General features: G+C 46.6%; 1 protein-coding gene across 3 annotated transcripts in view; it reads left to right on the forward strand.

Annotated features, from left to right (window-relative positions):
• The window catches only part of faf (ubiquitin carboxyl-terminal hydrolase-like faf), a 241639-nt gene that overhangs the window by 162033 nt on the left and 66851 nt on the right, over window positions 1-12755 (forward strand). For all 3 annotated transcript variants that reach the window (XM_084595526.1, XM_084595528.1, XM_084595527.1), the window contains one exon: window positions 10495-10742. In XM_084595526.1, the coding sequence (XP_084451652.1) occupies window positions 10495-10742 (248 nt within the window). The remainder of the gene's footprint in view (window positions 1-10494; window positions 10743-12755) is intronic.

Genomic DNA, 12755 nt, shown 5'->3' on the forward strand with positions numbered 1-12755 from the left:
CAATACCGCCATCGCGGCCGATTGCACATGTTCATTTTTCCTTTCCTCCATGGCACTCACAAAGCACAGGGACGTACGTGTTTTTTTTTTTTTTTTTCTGCTCTGGTTCCTGTGCACAATTCATCGTTCCCTCCCTGCGCGCAAACAATTGTCCGCAATACGGGCCTTCCGTACGTGTTCCCCTCGACCTTCCTCGTGTTAAGCATTCCGCACTTCGCATCATTGTTCATAGCGCGATGTGGGGGAACCGACACTGCGTGTAGACGGTCAACAAACTTCAGGTGTGGGGCCGGCGGCGGAGGCGGGATCGCGGGGCCATGACGTTGCTGAGGGAAGTTGTGACGTCACACCTGCCGGTTAACAGTTGGGAGCGCGCTGCCTCTGACCCGGCACCCGCTCAGAAAACGTCAAAATTACAGCCATCCGCTCAAAACTAACCTGAATTATGTGTCTGTACTAGTGTAATCGTGTCTTAAGAATGCAATTGTGGTGCTTTCTTTGGATATTTGTTCAGTATACCTTCAAAAATTTTGTTTCTTTTAAAGCTTTGGGGCATGAACACATCACAGCTTTGAACAAGCTTGAAACGGCCGTCATCGGATGCGCGCTTAAGAGGCAGACAACGATCACCGACTTTCTTTCTGAATGATTTTTTTTTTCATTGATGGCAATTTTTTTGCGAGCGGCCCACATATCACGAACTTCTTGATACAACAAACGAATTCCGCGTGATGCTTAGGTTTAATATAAGCGAGCTCGACTAGAATGTGCACAGTTTGTTAAAGCAGGTTATTCAGCAGAAAAATATCTCTTATGTCCTGAGTACACTCTGTGCAGAAAAAGGGGGAGGGGTGCAAATAACAATAACAATTCAAGGCAAAAGCCTTACTTGCCTCATGAGTGCATGAGCAACAAGTGTGGAGAGGAAGTGGCAGTAAAAATATGTGGTTTCTTATTGAATTTCTGCAACACTTGTTTTTTATACAGCATTCAAGGTGGTGTCATACCATTTGACATGCACCTGCTAGTCAAACTAGGTCGCGATAGGGATTCAAACCGCTGACATACACCTCCCATTGTACGCCGTTGATTGTAAGGTATCTGTCAACCGAGCATTGAAGCAGATATGGCGTCTTTCATTTTCAAAAAACCAAATCAACTAAAGTTGTTTAACACACTGCCAAACTCTGTGCATCTCAATGCTAAACCATCAAGCGAAACCATGCCAAACCATGGCAAATGGTAGTTTTGTGTTAATTATCCAGTTTACACTCATTTAATCCCTTGCCTATATTTAAGGTTGCTTCATAGAGTATTATTCATTCTTTAAACAAATTGAGCAATAAATGACTGCTTCAGTCGTTCAGCAGCCTGGAGTAATATTGGGCAGCATTTCTGCCGCATAATTGCAGATGTTCGGCAAAGTAGCTGCTTTGGTTGTTTTATTAATCCCATGACATGGTGAATAACTTTCTGTGAACTCACTTTCATAAAAATTAGCCTTTGCAGTGCAACCTTATGAACATTTAATTATTACTTTTTTTTTTAAGTAAACAGTGAAATGATGAAGGAAGGAAAAGAAATGTTGTTTTCTAGGCGTGTAGGAATGCAGTCGAACCCGGCTATATCAAACTCAAAGGGGATCGCGAAATAGTTCGATATATTGATAATTTGTTATACAGAAATCGGCTTGAGAAGCCACTTATGATCGTAAAAAAATGGTACCGTATTTGTCACATAATCAACCTACTCGCATAATGACCTTCATTTTTGCCCCTGAGAATTTGAAAAAAAGAAAAGAAAAAAAAGCATTAAGGGGGACCCTGGTCTTAGGACAATATTTTTTATTTACTGGTAGATTTTGATGAAAATTGCACCATATATGCAGCTTTTTGTGCTGATTTCATATATGTACATTAATTTTATGTAAGCCATTTAGTTCTGAAGATATTGAGCATTTTATGTTCTTTGTTTGGAGGTGAGCTGTCAGTAAAACTACAGGAGTTATAATAAAAACTGACATAGCAAATCAATTTAGAACACACAGAGAGTGCAAAAATCAAGATTGAAGGTCCTGGTTCCATTTTAACCAAAGTTACAGCTTGTCAAAGTTCAGAGACCAAAAAGCCACCTTGACACTCCGGAAAACATGAAATTTTTAAAAACTTTCCACATTAAGTACCACAAATTCATTTATATTTTTGCACTGTACATGAGTCTACCTTTCTGGTGCAAAAGGAATTACAGTCGAACCCGGATATATCGAACTCGAAGGGGATCGCGAAATAGTTCGATATATCGAAAATTCGATATACAAAAATCGGCTTGTGACGGCACTTACGATGCCAAAAAACGATACCGTATTTGTCGCGTAATCAACCCACTCGCATAATGAACCCAGCCTGCACTTTTGCACGGAGAATTTGAAAAAGAAAAAAACCGTTAAGGCCAGCTCACTCACATGCAAGCGATTCAGCGATATTAGCGATGAGTGGCAGCGACAGAGTGATAATTTTCAAACTTGTTGGAACTGCGTCCCTCTCGCTGCTCGAGCCACCGTGGCAGCTCTAAACAAGGTTTCTGTGTTGCCGCGGCAGAAATTGCAAGTGTTTTCGCTTGCATGTCGATGGCGCGCGTCACTCCGTTTCTGTCGTCTCATCCACAGCTCATTTCTTGGCAGCGTGCCAAGATGCTGCGCTGCGATAACGTCGGGGCAGGCGCGTTTATCTTTTGAGAGCTCCTGGGGTGGCGGGGAGCGAACTTGGCAGGTTGCCCATGATGGCTTGATTGCGCGTACAAGCCTGGTTCGATTTATCACGCCACGCTTGGGGCGGGCGTCATGATCGCAGCAGCTGACCGCGTGCTTTCGTTGATTCATACATGCAAGAATAAACGACTCCCGCAAAAAAAAAAAAAAAAAACACCCTGCAACTTCTTAACGTCCGAACAGCACAACGATAAGAAAGGATGACTGGAAAAAAGAAAAATAGAGAGAGCTGCCGCTTTTTAATGTCCGCAGGCACCATAGCCACCTCAGCCGCCGAGCACAGAGGGTTCGCAACAGACGCTGGAGAAAGTGTCGACGCCTGTCTGAAAGCAGGCTGAGCTGGCTTGGCGCATGCGTAGCGCGTGCTGAAGGAGAGAGATAGCTTGGCAAAAGGATGAGCGCACCCACGCACATGACTTGCAAACGTCATGTGTTGGCGCGTGGAAAACGATAACTGCAGATGCACGCGCCTTTGGGGAATGGGCGCGGCGTTGCCTAGACCAGCCGTCGCCGAACTGTCCCCTCTCATTCCTTTGCGATCGTCTTTTGGGAAGGCACACTTTCCAGTGCGTGGTGCTGAGTTCGATATACAGTGAAAGCTCGTTAATTCGAACCTCGATAATTCGAATTTCCGGATAATTCGAACTAAACTACTTGGTCCGGCCAAGCTCCATAGAGATCTGTGTATAAAAAAGCCCATTAATTCGAACGCGAGTCGGTTCCGCTACGGATAATTCGAACTACGCACCGCCGCGTCTGGGCGGCTTGGCGCACATCATGCGGCAAAAAAAATAATAATAAATAAATAAACACTTCCGCGATCGGAAGGCATAGTTAAAGGCTGCGCACGTCCAAAACGGGGACAGAAGATGGAACCAGGTAAAACCAAGGAAAAATAGGTAAAACTTAAATGGCGCCATGACTGGCGCGGCGGGCGGCGGCGTTGGAGGCTGCCTGCTTTCTCTTCTGCGCAACGTAGCTCAGAACTAAATACTCATTAATTACAACTCTGTTAATTTGGAAATAGGGATAAGTACTGTCGGCGCGGTCCCAACCAACGCCCATAAAAGGCTATGATATCGGACGGGCACTACGGGTTAAATTTTTTTTTTTTTTTTGCGATAGCCATTTGTCCTTCCAACCATCAGTTGTCAACGGAAGCACACAAGTCAGCCGCGATCATAACGCTGCTTCAAAAGCCCCTTGCTGCTATCGTGCGTTCCAATTATAGGAGTGGCGGTAGACACGCCTGCCCCAGTGGCTCATAGCATATGATAAAGCGAACGTACTGAAAAGGAGGCTCACACAACCGGACAAGCGCTGGCACTTTGCCAAGTTCGCTTCCCCCCACCCTGCTGGAGCTAAAGTCAAAAGATAAACACGCCGTTATCGTTGCTCAGCATCTTGGCCCACTGCCAAGAAATGTGTTGTGGACCGCGACGGCTCGAAACGGAAGAATGCGCTAACGACTGACGCCTTTTTTTTTTTATTCGTTGGCACAAATCGGAGCTGGGTGGGTTCATTATGCGAGCGGGTTCCTTATGCGACTATATACGGTACATTTACAGTAATACAAATGGTTCTTGTCAGTTTTTTCGAGGCCATTCGATAATTCGAACATCAGATAATTCGAACTTTTTTCCGGGTCCCGTGAAGTTCGAATTAACGAGCTTTTACTGTATTGAACGACCGGTGAAATTAGGTTCGATATATGACGCGGCTTTCCTATACTTTTGTATGGGATTTTCAAGGGGATATTCCATGTGTTCGATATACACTTGAACCAACAATGCAAACACGGGGGCCAATTGGTCGTCTTCCACTTTTGTCTCTGTCTATCAAGTAGCGCAGCATTCCACAGTATACACTTGAACCTGGATATAACGAAATTGAAAAAGCCCGTGAAATATTCGTTATGGGAGGTTTTCGTTATAAGCAGTTTCCGCGAGAAAGTTCAAAAAATAAATACTGAAACGAAACTAAGCTGAAAATCAAGGCTAGTGAACTCGCCCAGAACGCTTTTATTGCACTGAGAAGTAACGAGTGATTTTGCTTTGCTGTTTGTTGACGAGGGTCGGCACCACTGATCGCTCGTAGGTCATTAAAGCACTTAAAGCTGAACCACCATCGTCCAGCGAGCCGGCGACGCGGCGCAAAACGTCGATGGCGTCCAACACTTCATTCGTTGAAGGCATAGCACATGGTGGCTCGACCTCTGGGAATCCATCACCATTGGTCTGACATCGGATACTTTCCACCAGCGCCTCATCCGACATCTCTTCAGAAGTCACGGCACAGTCATCCGCATGCAAAAAGTCGTAGAGCTGCACGTCATCCGGGGCTGCTCCATTCACGCGCAATAAACCCCAAGCTTCGGCGAGATCGGGCGGCGATGAAGGCTCCAAGTGCTCCTCTTCATCGTCAGCTTGCGCATTCTGAACTTCTTTTGTAATGCGGGCTTTTCTGAAACAGTTAGCGATAATGTCCACACCCGTTTTTCGCCACGATGCTTCAAGCATCTCAACTGCTTGAAAAATGTCCACTTTCATTTCCCGCTGAAGACGAATGTTCAGAAGCAGCCTTTGAATCAGTCTACGCCGGTAGCTGCTCTTCACGCTATTAATAATTCCTTTGTCAAGGGGCTGAATGAGTGAAGTGCAGTTAGCGGGCAAATACTGCAGTTCAATATTTGAAAGGTCGAGGCCTTCAACATGGTGCGCAGCACAGTTATCTAGGAATAAGCAAATGGTGCGGTTCTGCTTCTTGACCTTCATTAAATGCCTTCAACCAGTCACCAAATATAGCCCGCATCCACGCTTTCGTATTGGCTACGTATTTCACGGGCATCCGGTGCATTCCTTTGAAGCACCTGGGGCGGGCACTCTTGCCGATAATCAGTGGGACGCGCTTGTCAGTCCCGTCTGAGTTTACGCACAGCAAAACAGTTATGCGAAGTTTGCTTTGCTTGCCGCCGTGGCAGACGTCACCTTTTAGGCTGAGGGTGCGGTTTGGAAGCAACTGATAAAAAAGAGCCGTCTCGTCACAGTTTTAGATTTCGGACGTGTCGTAGCGCTCCAAAATTGCTGAAAGTTTCTCTTCAACCCAAGAATGGGCAGCATCACTGTCCGCAGACGTGGACTCACCACTTATCATCTTTCCAGTGATGCCATGCCTCTTTTTGAAGCCTTGCAGCCATCCGTTGCTCGCGTTTAGGTCATCAAAGCCCAAGATGCAAGCATAATCACGTGCCTTTTGTTGCAAGAGAGCGCCGCTGATCGGAAGATTTCTAGCCCTCGTGTCCATGAACCATGCGAACACCGCTTTGTCCACGTCGGCATATGTTGATGGCTTCAGCCTCTTTTTTTTTGCCGTCAGCACCAGACTCCATTGCACCACGAATCGCATCTTTCGCGTTGAGTATGGTAGAGAGAGAGCTGGCTGGGATTCCAAACCTGGAAGCTATATCCTTCTTTTTTTCGCCTCCAGCAACGGCGTCCAGAATAGCAATTCTGTCCTCAAGAGACAATATTTTCCGTTTTTTCGGGGATGCATTCATTCTCTATGTCTTAAAGCACCAACACGACCCGGCGCACAGATACACGAAGACAGAAACGAAATGCACACGCCGGAAGCAAGCTTGCCGGAACAACGTAGGGCAACAAAGAGATGGACCCGAAAAGCACCGAATGAAAACAAACAACAAAGTTCGAGAAACGCCTGTCGCGCCACCTAGTGTCACGCATACGAAGTGGTGATTTCTGCATCATCCAAAGAGTGGCGCTGCTAGCGGGGCGCCTGTGCATTATCATTATCACCACTGCGTGGGCGAGTAATATGCTCGCTCGCCGCGGCTGCGAATGTTTTTTTTAGGCGGTCATCATTCTTGATCATTAACTAACGAAAAAATCTGGCACAACTTCGCTCTATGTTATAAAATATGCGGCAAAAAGACTAGGCGGTTGACGGCCCGAATTCGTTATTTCAAGGTTCTCTCCCCTAGCCACTTTGTTACATTGAGGTCGAAAATACATGGGTTTCTATGGGACTGGCGACGGGGAATAGAAAAACTTCGTAAAATCGAGGAATTCGTTGTATGGAGGTTAGTTATAAGCAGGTTCAACTGTAACCAAAATTCGATATATCCGGGTTCGATATAACCGGATTCAACTGTATAGCAATATCATAAGTACAACCAGAGATATCGCACCTCCAAACATGTACCGTCCTCAATATTTTGATTTTGAGAAATTGAGGAAAAACGTGTTGATAAATTTTTGAAGCACCAAAGCTAACAGTAACTCATTAAAGTGGGTTCTGACTAGCTTCTGATGTCAATGCATCATTTACAGTCGATATAATTCGGCCTCAAAGAATGAAATTTCCGGCGAACAGAACGCATGGTCCGGAGGCCGCCACCAAGATGAGTGCGTTTGCATCTTGACCTCCGCAAAAGTTGGTGCCAAGTTCTGGCGCGCGATCGCCATTCTCACGTTCATGCTGTAAACGCTGTCGGCCTGCAACTAGTGATAAGCGACCGTTGCTGGTCTTGCACCGCGTAGCATTCATAAGAAAGTTTATTTCGACAAGATTTGGGATTCCGCGCAATCTTCTCTATGACTCGCGGGACGCTGCTTCGCGACTGCCGCTGCGGCTGGTCGTGGCACTGCCTCATAGGACGATCTATCCCGGCGTTGAAAGCTGCATTTGCTCATCTGCACCCTCACGATTCCGCTCCTCGCTATTGCACTGAGCACGACCGGCTATGCTACGCCGTTATCAGGCCATCGCGGACTCGACGCGGATCGTCGGCGTTTCGTCATTGATTGCAGATAGCGAGATGCGGCGATGCAGCGTCCCCGGCACGTTTATCTCCTCTCGCTACTTTTTTTTAGGCTAATAACGAAGCGTGAATCTTAATATTGCGCATTTCGCGTTGTGGTTACGATGAGGGAATGGCGCTAGGCCGACTAGGCCTAAAGGAGAGACCTTTTCAAAATGGCGCCAGAACACAAGCAGTCGACGCCGCCAGCCAACCAAAGCTCGCCATTTTGCTCACGTGCGGTGGGAGTCCAATAGCGGGGCACGTTTCACGCGATTTTGCGCCTTTGTTTTTCGCTTCGATGGGCTCGCTCATGGTCACCAACAAAGATATAGAAATGGCTTGAATCGCAATCTTTCAATGACACCAAGATTATGCCCGCGGATCGCGTATTTCTCGAACTGCGGGAGATCAAAATTCGGCGCGATTTGACCTGATGGCCACACGCGCAGATTCTAGTCTTTGGAACGCTGTAACGTGAAAATTAGGCGATATTTTTCAACGAAACTTCAGAGATAGCTGCGGAAAGATCTCAGAATCGCGAAAACGAGAAGATTGAAAATGCGATTTTCTGACCGATTTTTGGCTGCTAAGACCCGGGTCCCCCCTTAAGGCTGGTTCACATGCATGTGAATGAGCGAACTTGGCGATGAGCGGTAGCAACAGAGCGAAAAATTTCCAACTTGTTGGAACTGATTCTCTCGAGCCGCCCAAGCCGTCGTGGCAGCTCAAAATAGGTTTTTGCGTCACCTTGGCAGAAATCGGAAGCGTTTTCGCTTGCTTGTGAAACAGTCGTTGGCGCTTTCCTCCTTTTCGGCCATCGCTGCCATAGCTAATTTAATGGCAGCACGCCAAGGTGCTGCGCAGCGGTTTAGTCAGGGCGTGTTTATCTTTTGACTATAGTTTTGATATTAGCCCCTGCGTGGCGGGGAGCAAACTTGGCAGAGTGTCCGTCATGGCTTGATTGCACAAGACTGGTTCGAATTATCATGCTGCGCTTGGGGCAGGCGTAGTCCACTGCCACAAAATCATTGGAAGCATGATAGCTGCAAATGCCGTTTGAAGAAAACAATGCTAAAAGTCTGTGTCATGATCGCAGCTGACCGCATGCTTTCGTTGATTCATAGGTGTAAGAATTGTACTTTTGCAAAAAAAAAAAGGGGGAGGGGGGGGAAAAGCCCGCCGCTTCTTAACGTCCGCATTCACCATGGCTTACGCTGGGCCGCACTTTCAGCACGACAAGTAAGGACGACTCTTGCAAAAGAAAAAAAGAAAAAGATTGCAGCTTATGACCGCACGTTCAGCACGACAGCAAGGATGAACGACTCCCGCAAGGAAAAAAAAAGACAAGAAAACTGCCGCTTCTGCGTCCACAGCAGTCGTAGCTTACGTACATGCAGCACAATGACATTACACGCTCATCCTCATCTCACATCAGCCGCCGCACGTAGAGGACTCACAATACCACAATGCACACTGGAGAAAGCGTTCGGCAGTCTCCGACGTTCTGTCTTCCACTGGCAAAGCTGGCTTGTCCACGCATGCGTAGTGCGTGCTGCTGTGAATGAAGACTGGAAAAGAAAGAGGAAGGGGAGAAAGCTCAACAGAAGAATGGGCACACCCTTGCGCTTCTATCGCGTTTTCCCCTTCTCTCGAACACCACGGCTGCATTGGCTCCTTCTCGTTCTGCACTGGTCCCTCTCTCGTTTCTTCACACACATGGCTTGCAAACGTCACGTGCTGGCAGGCAGCAAACGATAACTGCAGATGCGCGCGCGTTTTGGGAAAGGGCGCAGCGCTGCCCTAGACCAGCCGTTGCTGAATTATTCCCTCTCATTCCTTCTGCGTGTGGCTTGGAAACGTCACGCGGCAAACGGCCGAAGCTGATGTGATAGTCTTTGGGGAAAGCACACCTTCCAGTGCGTGGTGTGGAGTTCCACCTATCGAATGATCGATGAAATTGCAATCGATATACGACGCAGCTTTCCTATACTTTTACATAGGATTTTTAAGGGGATATACCGTGAGTATGATGTAACCAAAATTCGAATTATCCGGATGCAATATGTGCGGGTTTGACTGTATGATTCGAATGTGCTTGTTATCAAACTAACGGGGCTGCTTTGTGCAGAGAGATTCTTTGTCGTCCATCCTTCCACCCATCAGTAGTCAATAAATCACTCAGTCAGCCGCGATCATGACGCCGGATTTTAGCATTGTTCACTTCAAAAGGCGTTTGCTGGTATCATGCGTTCCACTGATTGTGTGGCACGGCGCCCGCTCCAATCGCCCGTGGCATGATGGAGCGAATGTACTGAAAATGAGGCTTGCACGGCTGGACAAGCACTGGCATTGCCAAGTTCGTTGCCCCCATTGCTAGAGCTAACGTAACAAAGTAAGCACGCCGTGATGTTATCGCTGCACAGCTTCTTGTTGCACTGCCAAGAGATGTGTTGTGGACCGTGACGGCACGTGACGGCACGAAATGTAGGGACACGCTAACGACACGCCATTTTTTGACTATGAATTTGTTCGTTATGCGAGTGAGTTCGCTGCGCGAGTAAATGCGGTAAATGTATCGTAATGCAAATGACTTTAGTCAGTTGTTTTTTTTTTTGAGGCCATTCGATAATTTGGACTTTTTCTCGGTCACAATATGTTCGAATTAACGAGCTTTTACTGTATTCTGCTGTAGTGAGCTCTGTGGCCACTCTTGGTGTTGTGGAGTTTATTTTCTGGTTTGCAGCAGCTGTGTTCACTGCTCTTACATTGATGTTTGCAATTCCTTCATCTCTATCTGCAGCCCTCCATCTCTGATCTAGGTGCAGGGTGTTGAACAGTTTTCTTTCTTTGCATGGGCCTTGCCCTTCTCCATTGACCACCATGGTTGCCTCCTGGCACAATGCAGGCCCCCTGGTGGAGTGTACCGGTGGTACAAGTTTGACGATGGCGAGGTGTCTGAATGCCGCATGGATGAAGAAGAAGAGATGAAGAACCAGTGCTTCGGTGGCGAGTACATGGGCGAAGTGTTTGACCACATGCTCAAGCGCATGTCCTATCGACGCCAAAAACGCTGGTGGAATGCCTACATCCTGTTCTACCAGAGGACGCCCCTCGTCGATGCCCTGGCCGCCCTCAGTTTGCAGTCAACCAAGGGTGAGCAGCCACAGCCACCGTGGCCAACCAAGCTTTCTAAAGTCTGACTGCATGAGATGATTTCAGTGACACTGAAGCATGGTGGCATGGGGATCCAGCTCTGTCAGTTCTTCCCATGGAAAAGAAGTAGCAAAAGCTTGCTTCAGCACTAGTTGTTGATAATCGTGAAGGAAAGAGTTAGAATTGCAGTGTGGTCAATGGCAAGTAGGTGGCTGCTGCCACGAGAGGTTCTGCTATAGATCAGAGTGTTGACGTTGTTACTCTGAGAAGTCTTGCTCATGTGTTGTGCTTGTGCAGTTTTATGCACTGAAACCTTTAATCATCATTGATCAACCTGACTGCACCCACTGCAGGGCAAAGACCTCTTTCATATTCTTCCAATTAACCTGGTCCTGTGCTAGCTGCATCCACCTGATCCCTGTGAACTTCCTAACCTCATCCACTGAACTTACTCTCTGCCATCCCCTGCTGCGCTTGCCTTCTCTTGGAAGCCAATCTCTAACCCTTAGCGAACATCTGTTATCCTCTTTTCGAACTACATGTCCTATCTTCTTGATCTTATATGGAACGTCATTTCTCAGACCCACTCTGCATGCTTCCTACCTTTCAACGTCACATCTACCAATTTCCATTCCATAGTTCTCTGCATTGTCCTCAATTTTGTCAGACATGTATGCGGACAAGCAAAACCTCAAATGAAAATGTTGTACTAACTTCAAAGCTACTTTATTTGAACAAATCGGTTATTTTCTTCTGCTGCATGCAGCACACACGACCGATTAAAACCTCTCTAGCTTCCACTTCGCTCAACACCTCACTGCATACGTCACTTGTTCATGCGCAAAAAGAAAAAACATCGGAGTCCTATAGGACCTCATCTTGAGTGTTCAGTGAAGTTTAACAATCTTGTCTTCGTCTTTGAAAATGATCGCAACGGTCAAAGGGGTGATGCAAAGCTGTCTGCAAGGTCCGATTTGCTTTTTTCTTGAGTCGATTCCTTGTAATATGGCCACTTTTTCCGGCAGCGAAAACTGCATTAGCTCCTTTTTGGCTCCATCATTAGCTGTGCATTTATCATCGGATCTCGCACGAACTTTGCAATAAGACCATCCGCAACAAAAAACTTACCTGCCCGCACACGCGAATGGCGCGAACGACCGACCAGCAAATGACAAACGACACGAGAGAAAAGGCAGGCTGCTTGGTCTGCTAGTTACCGCATATTAAACCACAGCATTGTGGTGGCGCTAGGGGATGGCACTAGATATGGTGGTGATGATAGCTATTGCCCACTGGGCATCCACTCAGTAATGAGAGTTGCGGCAGTGTTAATTTTAGCCAGGTTTGTAATATTGATGTTCCTTGGTTATGGAAGAAAAAATAAATTGCGTACTTTATTCTGGAATATTCAGTATACTGAAATTCGTACAGTACAGCCTCGTTACAAGAAACACTCTGTTATAAGAGACGCTTGAAAATTGTTTGGTTGGTTTTACTCTGTTTGCCATGTTAACAACATTGCATACAAGAGGCATTATTACAAGAGACACTCTGTTACTAAGGGCAACTTTTGCAGGTCCCTAAAGTAATTTCTTCACTATTTAGAAGAGAGATTCTTAGCTCAGGTACGCTCGTGCAGCGCAGCTGACTCGTACCAACTCGTATGTGCTGCAGTTTAGATTCCCTTAGCTAATTTCTGTTCCATATCAGTGCCCTGTTTTGTTGCAATATTATGTTAGGAACCAAGAAGGAGTGCCTCCCCTTGACTTGGAAATCAAAATGTCCCTGTTGTTTCAGTCACACAGAAATGTGATGACAATGGCTGAAACAACGGGAACATCTTGACTTCCCAGTCAAGAGGAGGCACTCCTTCTTGGTTCCCGACATATTGCAGCAAAGCAGAACACTGATATGGAACAGAATTTAGATAAGGAAATCTAAACTGCCGCACATACGAGTTGGTAAGAATTTTTGGTTACAAAAGGCCTTGGTTACAAGAGACATATTTTTCGG

The sequence above is a fragment of the Amblyomma maculatum genome, chromosome 2 (assembly GCF_055883805.1).
Source record: "Amblyomma maculatum isolate TAMU_Amacu chromosome 2, ASM5588380v1, whole genome shotgun sequence".
Classification (NCBI taxonomy): domain Eukaryota; kingdom Metazoa; phylum Arthropoda; class Arachnida; order Ixodida; family Ixodidae; genus Amblyomma; species Amblyomma maculatum.